Here is a 14,587-nt window from a genome sequence, read left to right on the forward strand (position 1 = left end):
CAAAGAGTATTCATGCACTGAAGTGTGAGCCCATAACTTCAACATGATCGTGATCCCCAAAGCGTAGCATAACGTTATCTTATATTTAAGCAAATGCATTATTAGCTGGCAGTCTTCTCGGACATATTTCAATGAACGCCTTTGTTTAGTGGAGGGAGGCCCTAACAACATTGGATTGAATGTGCCTGTAGCTGTCAAGCCTGTTTAACCAAATACTATCTTATTGTCTTTTTTTTTTTTTATCTTATTGTCTTTTAATAGGCGCTGCTGTTTCCTCTCTTCCTGTGAAGTCAGTTAACTTTAGACAAAGTGACAAGTAAGCTCCTCCTCATATAGAATGCTCACACTTTTTGCTTTTCTGTTGAACTATGTTTGAGTAAGTGCTTTCTCTTATCTTACAGCACTTCTGCTAATGAGAAGGAGGTGGAAGTAAGTTTCAAGCAAATGTTTTTTCCTTTAGTAAAAAAAATACGTGTTTCAGACTCACTCGCCTGCAGTCCCTGCGAGCTTTTGCACAAGCTATCGTACGTTTGGTGTCTGTCTGGCTTGGCCATGACAAAGTGCAGGGAAACCCTATGCGTGCCAGCATTATGTTACTGGGAGGAGAAAGAAATGCCTCAGTGTAATTTGGTATTAAACTGGAAATTTGACTACATCCAATGTTCTGTCCTCACCCTCACATTATTTTGACAACAGGCCGAATTTCTCAGGTTATCTTTGGGATTTAAATGCGACTGGTTCACCTTGGAGAAAAGAGTGAAGCTTGAAGAAAGATCCCGTGACTTGGCAGAAGAAAATTTGAAGAAAGAAATTACTAACTGTTTAAAACTGTTAGAGGTGAGACTCATAACATTTGGGGACTACACGTTCGGTTGTATTATTAATAAGGTTTCCAAAATTACGTAAGAGTTTACTTGTATGACTAAAACCAACACTAGGTACCAAGCCCTGCCTGACTCAAATGTGAATTAATAAGAGGTAAGAAATCAGGATCAGGCTAAGATAAAAGGCTCACCAATAGAACGGTATAAGTAATAAAACAGATAAATGTCGTTTAAAGTAGTTACGTGAATCTTCTGCCATCTCTCTGTATCTTCAAATAGATTTCAGGCAGAAGAGTAATTATGCAGAAAACTGAGCAACAGGAGATAATATCAATGTTAAGCTCCAAAGAAGAGAATCAAAAGACGATTTCCATTTAATTAACTGAAAAAAGAGAACGGTGACATTTCAGTCTTGTCAGATAATGGGCAAACCTTCTGTAAGGTACACAGAAGTGTAACAACTATTATTCTTCTATTTTGTGCAGTCACCATAAATATACGGATGGGTTGGAAAATTAAGGGGGCTCATTTTGGAAAAAGAAAATAAAAATATAGAAACCATATTCTGTTTTTTTACTGTGGTTAAAAAAGCACATAATGTAAAATTTACCATATTAACCATTTTAAGTGTACACCAGTAGTGTTGAGTATATTCATGTTGTTGTGAGATAGATCTTCAGAACTTTTTCATCTTGCTTACTGAAACTCTATAGCCATTAAACTATTCCCCTTTTGCCCTTCTGTCAGCCCCTGGTAATCACCATTCTGCTTTCTGTTTCTATGAATTTGACTACTTTAGATAGCTCATGTAAGTGGAATCATATAGTATTTGTCTTTTTGTAACTGGCTTATTTCACTTGGCATAATGTCTTCAAATTCATCCATGTTGTAGCATGTGGTAGGCTTTCCTTCCTTTAAGGCTGAATGAAATATTCCATTGTACGTATATACCACATTTTGTTTATCCATTCATTTATTGATGGACATTTGAGTTACTTCCACCTCTTGGCTATGGTGAACATTGAATATTGTTGCTATGAACATGGGTGTGCAAATATCTCTTCAAGACCCTGCTTTCAATTCTTTTAGAAATATGGCCAGATGTTGGATTGCCGGATCATATAGAGTTCTATTTTAAGTTTCTGAGGAACCACCGTACTGTTTTGCACAGTGGTGTTACCATTTTAAAATCCTACTAACAGTGCACCAAGGTTCCAATTTCTCTACATCCTGGCCAACATGTTATTTTCTGTTTTCTTTTTTTTTTTAATTAATTAACTTATTTTTGGCTGCATTCGGTATTCGTTGCTGCGTGCGGGCTTTCTCTAGTTGCAGTGAGCGGGGACTACTCTTTGTTGCGGTGCACCAGCTTCTCATTGTGGTGGCTTTTCTTTGTTGCGGAGCATGGGCTCTAGGCATGCAGGCTTCAGTAGTTGCAGCACGTGGGCTCAGTAGTTATGGCTCGTGGGCTGTAGAGCACAGGCTCAGTCGTTGTGGCACACAGGCTTAGTTGCTCCGTGGCATGTGGGATCTTCCGAAACCAGGGCTCGAACCCGTGTCCCCTGCATTGGCAGGCAGATTCTTAACCACTGCGCCACCAGGGAAGTCCCTATTTTCTGTTTTCTGATAGTAGCCATTTAATAGGTGCAATGTGGTATCTCACTGTGGTTTTGATTTGCATTTCTCTGATGATTAGTATTGTTGAGCATCTTTTCATATGCTTATTGGCTGTTTGTATATCATCTTTGGAAAATGTCTGAGTCCTTTGCCAATTTTAAAATAGGATATATGATTTGCAAATATTCTCTCCCATTCCATAATTTGCCTTTTCATTCTGTTGATTATGTCCTTTGATGCACAAAAGTCTGTAAGTTTGATGCAGTGCTGTTTTTCTATTTTTGCTTTTGTAACCTATGCTTTTGGTGTCATATTCAAGAAATCATTGCCAAATACAATGTCATGAAGATTTTCCCCTATGTTTTCTTCTAGAGTTATATAGTTTGGGGTCCTACATTTAGGTCTTTAATCCATTTTGAGTTGATTTTTGTATATGGTGTAAAATAAGAGCCCAACTTTACTCTTTTGCAGTTTTCCAACATCATTTGTTAAAGAGACTATCCTTTCCCCATTTTGTAGTCTTGGCACCCTTGTCAAAGATCATTTGACCATATATGTATAGGTTTATTTCTGGGCATGCTGTTCTGTTCTACTGGTCTGTCTTTATGCCAGAACCATACTGTTTTGGTTACTGTATCTTTGTAATGTGTTTTGAAGCCAAGACATGGGATACCTTTAGCTTTGTACTTCTTTTTCAAAATTGTTTGGCTCTTTGGGGTTCTTTGAGATTCCATATGAATTTTTCAATTTCTGAAAAAAATGCCTTTGGGATTTTGATAGAGATTACACTGAATCTGTAGATTGATTTGAATAGTATGGACATCTTAACAAAATTAAGTCTTCCAGTCCATGAACACAGGATGCCTTCCCCTTTGTGTCTTCTTTCATTTTTTCCAGCAATGTTTTGTAGTTTTCAGTGTACAAGTCTTTCATCTCCTTGGTTAGGTTTATTCTCAACTATTTTATTTTTTTGGATGCTATTGTAAGTGGAATTATTTTCTTAATTTCCTTCTTAGATGGTTCATTGGTAGTGCATAGAAATGCAATTGATTTTTGTGTGTTGATTTTGTATCCTACAACTTTGCTGAATTTGTTTATTAGTTCTAACAGTCTTTTTGTGGAATCTTTAGGGGTCTCTTTATGTAACATCATGTCATCTGTGAACAAAGATAATTTTACTTCATTCTTTCCAGTATGGATTTTTTGAATATATTTTTTTACTTGCCTAACTGCTCTGGATAGGACTTCCAGTACTAAGTTGCATAGAAGTGGTGAGAGTAGGCATCCTTGCCTTGTTTCTGACCTTAGAAGAAAAGCTTTCAGTCTTTCACCATTGAGTATGATTTTAGCCTTGGGTGTTCATATATGGCCTTTATTATGTTGAGGTAGTTTCCTTGTATTTCTGTTTTTTTGGATATTTTTATCATGAAAGGTGTTGAATCTTGTCAAATGCTTTTCTTATCAGTTTAGATGATCATGGGATATTTATCCTTCATTCTGTTAATGTGGTGTATTGCACTGATTGATTTTCATATGTTGAACCATCCTTGCATTCCAGGAATAAATCTCACTTGGTCACGGTGTATAATCCTTTTAATGTGCTATTGAATTCAATTTGCTAGTACTTTGTTGAGGATTTTTACATCACTATTCATAATGAATATTGGTCTATAATTTTCCTGAAATGTTGTTGTCTGGCTTTGGTATCAGGGTAATTCTGGCCTCAGAGAATGAACTTGGAAGTGTTCCCTCCTCTTCAATTTTTTGCAAGAGTTTCAGGAGGATTGGTATTAACTCTTCTTTAGCTGTTTGATAGAATTCTCTAGTGAAGCCATCTGGAACTGGACTTTTCCTCTTTGGGAGATTTTTCTTTTTATAACTGCTTCAATCTCCTTACTAATTATTGGTCTACTCAAATTTTCTATTTCTTCATGATTAAGTTTTGGTAAGCCATATTCTGTTTGACTAACAACTAATATATGCTCTTCTCTTTCTAACTAATGGTGGTTATTTAAACTGCAGTAAGAAACTGTATGTCTGACAATGGTCATTCCAGTTGGTTAGCAACTTTCCTGTTGCAACTCATACATATCTGCCTGTTTCAAAAGTGGCTGCTATTTCATTGAGCATCTACTGTGTGACAAACAATTGGCATCTATTACCTCTCATGTCACAATATTCCTGGAAAGAAGATGCAGTTGTCTCCATCTGACAGATGAAGAAAAAGCAAATCAGAAAGCTTGATATTATAACATTTGTAGAATTAAGATGCAATTTACAGTCAATGATGCCTTATGGTTTTATTGGCAGCACTTTTCCTTTCTGATGCTATATAAAATTTATGGTATTTTAGACATGCGCAAGTATTAGAAATTTGCTCATGATCACACAGCTAATGAGCAATGGCTTGTTGGCTTCCAAATATGCTGTTCTCTTAATTCTTTCTCCACTCCAGTGAAACAGATGGCCTTCCATCAGGAAAGCCATCATCTTGGTTCAAGGGCAGAGGTTTGAGATAAATATTCATAAGGCAATGAAGGCGTAACGGCCTAACCAGCCCAATCTCACCTTGTCATCAATGGAAGAGCAAATATAGTAATCAGAGTCATATCTAATTCGAGTATATTTTTATTACTTTTCTTAAAAGTTCAAACTATGCTCTTCATATAGTGCATTCAATTCATTTATAGGCATAATTTCTTTACCATTGCCAATTAATTACATCCCATCCTATTAATTGTAGAAGAAAGATACAAACACACATGAAGGAGTAGCAAATTTGGGAAGTAAAGAAGGAAGGGATCAAAAATAGTATAAAAGGCTTTGTGAATACCTGCATAGGTCTACCTCATAACCAACAAAGGTATTAATATTTCAGTATCATTCACTATTGGTCTTTGCTGCTGCTTTTCACCTTCCACAAAGATAATAGATTCATCTGCATTTACAATATAGTCAGTGTTAGAATCACTTGCTGAATACTTGGGTCGGATACTTTTTAATACTTTACTTTCTGTGCAGTCTTTAACACCTCTTTGTGAAGATGACAGCCAAGCCCAGGAAATCATTAAGAAGCTGGAGAAAAGTGTAACATTCCTCAGTCAGTGCACAGCTCGAGTGGCCAGTAGGGCTGAGATGTTGGGAGCCATTAATCAGGTAATTTGTCTCCCTTTCTCCAGTTACAATTTAATTACTAAAAGTGGATTACATTTCTAGGAAAAAACTATATTTGATCATTTCAGAATGCTCTTGATATTTTCCTGTTTTAAAAAATGCTACAATAAATATCCTTGTTTATGCATCTTTGCACACTTATTCATAGAGAAGTCGATTTTCAAAATTTTCTTTGTGGGAAAATCTGGGGAGACTTTAAATTTTTGAATCTCTACGTAAACAAACTTGTTAAAATATATTTTCCTAAGAAGGAGACATTTCACTGTGATGATAGTTTTAGTCTGAACATTTGTTATACACTTCTAACATTCTAGTTTCTTTTTAACCCCTCGCCAGGTAGTAATATTCTTTGTTTTATTTTTATTAAAGTTACATATATGCATAGCTTTTTTTAAAAAAGTCAAGTAGTTCTCAAAGCCTTCTTATCCCATTTCCCATGTTCCAGAGCAACAACTTTCAACTCTTTTGGTTTGTTTTTTATTAATATTCATATCTCCAAATAATATGCTTATACTGTCACCAAGTGATTCAGTTTTAGATATTTATTGGTTTCCTACTACAAAGATGAAAATTTATTTATCAATCGTTCCCCCTCACACCTTTTCACTGTCTTTCACCTTATTGTTGATCTCTCTTCTTTCCTAACCAAGCTTAAATTCCATGGTCAAACACAACATTAGCTCCCTTGCATGAACCCTCAACACTTTTCCTTCTCTTGTTTTCTTTTAATCATTAGGAAAATCTACAACTTGTTTTAAATCCATTTCTCCACCTGATTATACCTGCATAGCTGGAAAACCTCACACCTCTGTGCTGACGGAGTTCTTTTGAAATTCATCACAAACCTCAAGTGGTCCTTGGGGCTTCCCATCTTTCACACTTTCTCCTTTCTCCTCAAATCACCATCATGTCCTCCCCTCTCTCTCTGTCAAATAATGACTTTGCTTCTTAACTCAGTAAGAAAGTTGAGGCAATCAGAAGGGACCTGCCAAAAGCTCTGAACCTACAAGCACCTAAACCCTTGACATTGCCTTCCTTCCTGGTACGAAAGATGAGTTGTCTCTCATCCTATCCATGGCTAACCATCCCACGTGTATATAAGATCTCATCCCTTCTAAATTACTCAGAATCTTGGGCCCCAATTCTCCTTGCATTCTTCCATCTCCAGTTTTTCCCCACGCTACTGAATCATTCCCATCAACACACAAATACGTTGTTTTTAAGACAGGAAAAATAACACTAAACAAACACAAACAAAACAATCTTTCACTCTTTCTCCACCACCCTGTTTCTCTGTTCCCATTTTTAGCAAATCTCCTCAACAGAATTGTGCTGTTTCCAATTTCTCTCCTCCCAGTCTCTCTGAAACATATTCTAGTCAGCCTTAACCTACTAATTTTCCTTAACCTGTCCGCTACATTCAACACGGCTGAGCTCTTCCTCCTCCTGGAAACACTCTCCTCCTTGGTTTCCAGGTACCACAGTCCCCTGATCCTTCTCTCTACATGATGGAACAATCCCTTCCAGACTCCTTTACGGGTCCCACCCTTTCTCCCAGCCCTCTTAATCTTGATGGGCCCCAGGGCTTCACCTGTGCACGTCTGATTTCCATCGTCACTCAATCCCCATACTATCCTATATAGTCAACTAATGACTCCCTAATTCACACACTTATCCCAAACCTCTGCCATGAGTTTCAGACTAGAACCTGCTACTGTTGATGGAGCTTGGAAGTTTGATAAACAATTTAAGCTTAACACATCCAAAAATAAACTTCTGACAGTCCCTCCAAAAACTGTTCCACACATAGTCTCCTTACCTCAGTAAAGGGCAACTCTGTCCTTCCAGTTGCTGGGGCTGGAAAACCTTGGGGGTAATTCTCAACACATTTCTCTCACACTCCACATCTAATCTTATGGTCAATCCTATTTACTTTACCATCAGAACATGTCTGGAATTCAACCACTCATTTCCCTCTCCACAGCTACCACCTTAATCTAAGCCACCATTCTATTTTTTTTCCCAGATTACTACAATATCTTCCTACATGGTCTTCTTGTCTCCATCTAAATCCAATCCCCACCCCACCCCCATAGTCGCTTCTCAATAAAACAGCCAGAATAATCCTTTTAAAACTTAAGCCAGGTCATGCTACTCTTCTTTTTTTCATGTTACTTATTGGTTCACAGCCCTCAAGTGGCTCCTCATTTTTTTCAGAATAAAAGCCAAAGTCCTTATGATGGCTTAGAAAGATCTACATGATTCCCCTGACTTCTTACCCCTTGGGCTTTATTTTCTGTGACTGTCTTCCTGGGTTATTGCACGCCAGCCACACGGGACTCGTTTCTGTCCATCATGCTGCCAACTCAGGCCCCCAGTCCTAGCTGTTCCCTATGCCTAGTATATTTTTCCTCTAGGTGTCCACATGTCTTAGCCCTCACCTTCTCCAAGTCTTGTTCAACTGTCACCTTCATAGAATAGCCCAGCTGACCACCTGAGCTCCCTTGTAAAATTTCAACCCCTTCCACCCCAGAGCTTCTCATCCTCCCTTTCCCTGTCTTTTTTCATAATGCTGATCACATTTTAGCATACTATTATGTTTTACTGACGTCTTATTTGTTGTCTACCTCCTCCCACTAGAATATAAGCTCCATGAAGGCAGGAATATATGTCTGTATGGCTCACTGCTTGTCTCCTCAATGCCTAAAATGTGCATAGCAAGTACTCAAAAAGTTTTTGTTAAATGAGGGAGTATATGACACCAAAAGCAATGGCAAAAGAATAGATAAATTGGACTTCTTCAAAATTAAAAACTTTTGTGTATCAAAGGACATTATCAAGAAAGTGAAAAGATAATCTACAGAATGGAAGAAAATATTTGAAGATCATATATCTGATAAGGGCCTAGTATCCAGAATATATAAAGAACGCTTGCAGCTTGACAGAAAGAGAAGCAACCCAATTAAAAAAATGCAAATAAGACTTGAATAGGCATTTCCCTAAAGAAGATACACAAATGGCCAATAAGCACATGAAAAGATGCTTAATTATTAGGGAAATGAAAATCAAAACCATAATGATATACCTCTTCACACCCACTAGGATAGCTATAATAATAGAAAAAGAAAGGCAGGAAGAAGGAAAATAACTAGTGTTGACAAGGATGTGGGGAAATTACAATATTATTATCATATTATTAATATATTATTTAACTATTAAAAGGAATGAAGTGTTAATACATGCTACAGTGTAGATGAATCTGGAAGAATTTATGCAAACTATAGGTGCTAGACACAAAGGTCACATATTGTATAATTCTATTTATATATAGTATCTAGAATGGGTAAATCTTTAGAGAAAGGTAGAAGATTGGTATTGGCTAGGTTTTGGTGGGGAGGGGTGAGTGGGGAGTAATTGCTTAGTGGGTATGGGGGTTTACTTTGGGGTGATAAAAATGTTTTGGAACTAGATAGAAGTGGTGGTTGCACCACATTGTGAATGTACTAAATGTCACTGAATTGTTCACTTTAAAATAGTAAATTTTATATTGTGAATTACACATCAATATAAAAAAAAGAAAAAATACAATGAATGTATTTTTTCAGGTTCCAATTCAAACAAAACTGTAAATAGATGTTTTTGAGGCAATTGGGGAAATTTGAATATGGATTAGATGATAAGATGTTTCTGTTAATGTTGTTAGACGTGATCATGGCATTGTGGTTATTTAAGACAATACACTCCTATATATATATATTTTTTAGATACTTACTGAAATGTTTATGAGTAAAACCACATGATGTCCATCACTTGTACTTAAAAAGAAACAGCATTCAAAACTTGAGATGAAACTCATATAGCAAAATTTTAGTGGTTCTTGAAACTGGTTAATAGATATGTGTGGGCTTATTGTCTACTTTTTGTGTCTGTTGAAATTATCGTAATAAAAAGTTTTAATTAAAAAGAGTGGATGAATAATATTAGATCTATATGATCTGTAAACATTATTACACCCGTGTAAATTCTATTCATAGCAGAGACAGTAGTCTGTTATGATGTCTTTTCCTTCTTTGCACAATGTTCATGTTCTTCGTGGAGTTAATCATTTTCTTTTGCCATGATTGTTATGCTTAGTTTTCTATTTTCTTATCTCTAATTTATGCTCAGCCTCTCCCAGGGAGTCTAGATCTCACAATACATTCAGACTCATCAGGTATTCTGTCAATTTCTTCATTGAGATGTTGCTTCCAGAGATTTTTGACCTGTCAGTCTCAACTGACTGTTTTTCAGGCTCAACACAAAAGTCTTAGGAATTCTTAAATGAAGATTTCTTTCACTTCTTTCTTGAGTTGAATCCCATTTCCTGAATCCCATACCTCCTTCTTTGCTGGCTTACTTTTTTATTTTGGTGGAACATCTCACGCGTTTTTCTGAGGGAAAGAATGCCTGGGAGGTAAACTTTTTAAAATGTTATATAACTGAAAATGGCTTTATTCTTTATGTCTTTACGGTAGCTGGGTGAAGGATTCTAGATTAGAAATCATTTCCTTCATAATTTTTCATCTTCTTCTTAGCTTCTGGAGTTGCTATCAAACTTTGATGCCATTCTGACCCCTGAACTTTTGTTTATAACCCCTTTTTACTTTCCAGAAGCTTTTAGGATATCCTCTTACCCCTACTGTCCTTCCTTGGCATGGGTTTATTTTCAACCACAGTTTTAGGTCCTAAGCTGGAAAGTTATTTCTTGAGTTCAGAGATTTTCTTGAACTGTTTCCTTTTCTACATTTGATGGAATTTTTCTACATTTTCTACACTTCTTGAATTCCTTTCTCCTGAACTGGTCCTTTCTTGTCTGTTTTCTACATTTTTTGTCATTTTGCTCTAGTTTCAGAGAAATTTCCTTAACCTTATCTTGAAACTCTTAAGTTACATATTTTTTTAATCATATTTTTAATTTCCAGACTTTTAAAATTCTCAGAATGTTGCTTTTTAATATCTTGTTCTTATTTCATAGATGCAATACTTATTCTTACTTTTCTGAAGATATTGATAATTTCATTGAAATTTTAGTTTTTTTCTTTTTGTTTTGATTTCCTTTTCTCAGGCTAGAGGCTTTCCTCTGACTAGTGATGACCCACTATACAGCTGACTGGGAGCTCTGTATATGTTGGGTGGGGACGTTTCTTGTTGGCTCTGAGCTTCACACAAGCTAGGCTGTGTCACTGGGATACTCTTAACGTTGGTAGTTTTAAGACTGTCATCTTGCACTGTTAGATTCCTCAGAGAAAAGTCTTCCAACTGCCAGTCTTGAGAGTATAAGCTTGGCTACAAGTGTTTGATAGTTGGAAGAATAAGGCTCCATATCTCTAGATTCAATATATATATATAGACTTTTGCTTAAATCTATTCTTTTCTGTATGATCCACTCACCATCAACTATTTGTTACTGCTCAATCCACAGACACTCTGGTTAACTCTCTCTAGATAGCCAGCTTTTGTAGTCTTTCACCAAAGTGGTAGAGGGGCTCAGCTGACCTGAGTCAGGGAGGGGATCTGTGGATCTAATCACTTTTTACAGATTTTCAACCATTTCTTCTGTTCTATCTCCAAGCTTAATTCCAAAGGCACCACTAATTCCCGAGCATTTGCAGCTTTCTGTGGTATAACCCACGTGGCTTCTAGGCTTTTCTTACTGCTTTTTTTAGGGTTCAGCTTTTCAGGTCTTAGTCATTTACCACCAGCCCTTCTACTTGGCAGGTGTTCAAAAATTTGTTATATCCTCTTCCGTTCTATTTACCCTTGTCTATTCATGCCTTAAAAAAAATCCCTTGTCATTTTTGTAGGATTTAAGGATGGAGTGAAGATAAGTGCATGTGTCTCATTCACTGTCTTTTAACTGGGTATCAAGAATAGTATTTTCAATGTAAATTTGCTCTTTTTTTTTTTTTTTTTTTTTTTTTTCGGTACGCGGGCCTCTCACTGTCGTGGCCTCTCCCGTTGCGGAGCACAGGTTCCGGACGCGCAGGCTCGGCGGCCATGGCTTATGGGCCCAGCCGCTCCGCAGCATGTGGGATCTTCCCGCACCGGGGCACGAACCCGTGTTCCCTGCATCGGCAGGCGGACTCTCAACCACTGCGCCAGCAGGGAAGCCCTAAATTTGTTTTTTTTTTTCCTGCTAGGAAAGCCGGGTTAGTAAAGCCGTCGAAGTGATGATTCAGCATGTAGAAAATCTGAAGAGAATGTATGCCAAAGAACATGCTGAATTAGAAGAACTAAAACAGGTTCTTCTGCAAAACGAAAGGACTTTTAACCCTCTTGAAGATGAAGGTAATAAAAGTTTAAGATAATTGTATCAGTTATGTCTTTCTAACTTTCTTCTTTTTCATTCTCTCTTACTAATTCTTATTATATAATGTCTTTAGTATAAGACCCTTATGTTAAGATTATATTAGAAGGATATGATATATAGAATATAAGAAATAACTCATTCCTGTTATTTATATAGCCCAGAGTAAGATGTCAGTTAGAAAACAAATTAGGAGACAAGATGGATTTTATGGTAGACACCAAGATTTCACTAAAATGATGACATAAGTGAATATAACTAATCCAACTCATTGAGTTGACCCCTGTGTTGTCTTACTTAGGATATGTTAGAATTGGCTTTTTCTCCACACATAAAGCAAGGCACAGTAGCATAAATGAACCACTCTTATCAACAATGGTTTTGTATCCCTCGAACAAGGAAGGACTGTGACAGGGTAAGCTGATCAATAGATTGGAAAATAGGGAGACATCTGAGACCATGGAGAATATCTTAACAGAAGGCTTATATGAACCTTATAGTTTTATTTTAAATAGACAGTATGAATGTCTATAGGCAGAATTTTCATTTTAATGATTCTGTTCCCTCTTCTTGAAAAGTAATAACATGTGATGATCTTCTGATCTGTAATTTTGGACTCATTGATTCAGCAGACACTCATTTAGTGCCCCCTCTGGTAGGCAGGCATGGTGGACATTGGCAGTGACACAGAGGACTGTATTCCATTGGTTCAGATTACTAACGTTGTGAATCACCAAATAAATTATAACCAGATATTTATATTGCTCAGTAGTCTCTAGGGTCTTAAATATTTTCCAACCATTGCTTTTCTTTGTAAAGAATTAAGACCGTTGCGTTAAATTGCACATGTAATTCCAAAAATACACAAATGTGTTTTCCCTTTCAGGTGACTGCCAAATTAAAAAACGTTCAGCTTCTCTAAACTCTAAGGTAACAAATGTCTATCAAATGTTATAGCTGAGATGGTTTTAAAATATTACTTGAAGCAACATGGCTTTAAATCGTAAAACAACAGTGATTTTAATTCATATATGTGTTATGTATATATATATGTGTGTTTATATATGTATGCTTTTGTACTTCTTGCAATATTTGTACATCAATTAAGTTTGCCTGGCAGCGAGAGGAAAGCCAGTATAACGATAGTTTCTCTCTCATGTGAAACTAAAGTTGGGAATAAGCAGTCCAACAGCTTCACAAAATCCCAGTCCCCGTCTCTCTTGCCGAGTCATCGACCTCAGCACTTTGCTTCCATCTCATAGTCTAAGATAGCTTTGTCATTTCTGGGTACCAAGTCCTGGTCATTATGTTGAGTCCTGCTCCAAGAAAAAGGAAGAAGCGAGAACAGGTGTTCTCTCTACCTCTGAAGACACTTCCTAGAAGTCCCAGATAACATTTCCCTTTTCATTCTTTGTTGGAAATAAGATGAAAACAGCTTTTATTCTGGAGGCTGTATGCCTAACTAAAAATTAGTGGGGTTTGTTACTAAGTAGAAGGGGAAAACGGGATATTGAAAGTCAACCAGCAGTTTCTGTCAGTTTGAAAATCAAGATTTCACTGAATTTTTGAGCAAGGGACTTTAAAATCATTCCATCCAAATCTTTTTCACAGATGAGGAAATTAACTTTCACAGAAGTTAAGTGATTAGTTATGATCCTGTAGTGACAGAATCATGATTAGAACCCAGGATTTTGGACCACAATTTGATATTTTTGATGTTCAACTAACCTATAAAAATAAATTAGAAATGGTGGCTTAAGAAAAGTATTCACATAAAACTTCTTCAGTTTATTTCCTGAAGTTCTACTTATTTAAATGTGAAGAGCCACAAAATATAACATTCTCCTGTACAAATCTGAAGGCTGAGGTATAAACACATCCATTCATTATAATGTCATACTCATCCTTAAATGTATTAAATGGAAAAAATGAAACCATGAAAAAAAATCCCTAAAATAGGTGCATATTTATCTCCTCTTGAGTTGGGGAAAACCGTTCCAAGCATAAAAGAAATGATAGCAAAAGAGGGGAAGAGATGAGGGACTTCCCTGGCGGTCCAGTGTTTAAGATTCCACGCTTCCATTGCAGGCGGCACGGGTTCGATCCCTGGTCAGAGAACTAAGATCCTGCATGCCACATGATGTGGCCAAAAACCAAACCCAACCAAACCAAAGATAACAAAAAAAAAAAAAAAAAAAAAAAAAGGAGAGAGAGAGAGAAAGAGATGAAAAGGTTTGGCTACATTAACAATAAAAAAATTCTGCCAAGAAATATCATTAACAAAATTAATATAGGCAAAAATCATAAACAGGTGGTTCTCAGAGCAGATACATACAGGGTTATTTGGCATAGGAAAACAGTGTTCAGTGTTACTGGAAACCTAAACAGAAAGTCTTATGTTCCTTACTTGATTGGCAAAAATTATCCATTGTTGGAGAAGGTAGAATATAAATTGGCAGAATATTTCTGGAAGGCAATTTGGCCATAACAAAATCCTTGAAAATATGTCTCCTGTTTAACTCATCAGTGATCAAGTACATGGATGTGTACATTCAAGAATACCCATCAGTGTTTCTTACAAGGATAAACATTGAGAATTTTCTAAGTGTACATTTTCCCCCTTTGG

General features: G+C 36.6%; 1 protein-coding gene across 2 annotated transcripts in view; it reads left to right on the plus strand.

Annotated features, from left to right (window-relative positions):
• The window catches only part of IRAG2 (inositol 1,4,5-triphosphate receptor associated 2), a 98,082-nt gene that overhangs the window by 79,412 nt on the left and 4,083 nt on the right, over positions 1–14,587 (plus strand). For both annotated transcript variants that reach the window (XM_060024451.1, XM_060024452.1), the window contains 6 exons: positions 262–316; positions 402–429; positions 697–837; positions 5,463–5,597; positions 11,795–11,942; positions 12,848–12,891. In XM_060024451.1, coding sequence (XP_059880434.1) covers positions 262–316; positions 402–429; positions 697–837; positions 5,463–5,597; positions 11,795–11,942; positions 12,848–12,891 — 551 coding nt within the window. The remainder of the gene's footprint in view (positions 1–261; positions 317–401; positions 430–696; positions 838–5,462; positions 5,598–11,794; positions 11,943–12,847; positions 12,892–14,587) is intronic.

This window comes from Delphinus delphis, chromosome 11 (assembly GCF_949987515.2).
Source record: "Delphinus delphis chromosome 11, mDelDel1.2, whole genome shotgun sequence".
Lineage (NCBI taxonomy): Eukaryota > Metazoa > Chordata > Mammalia > Artiodactyla > Delphinidae > Delphinus > Delphinus delphis.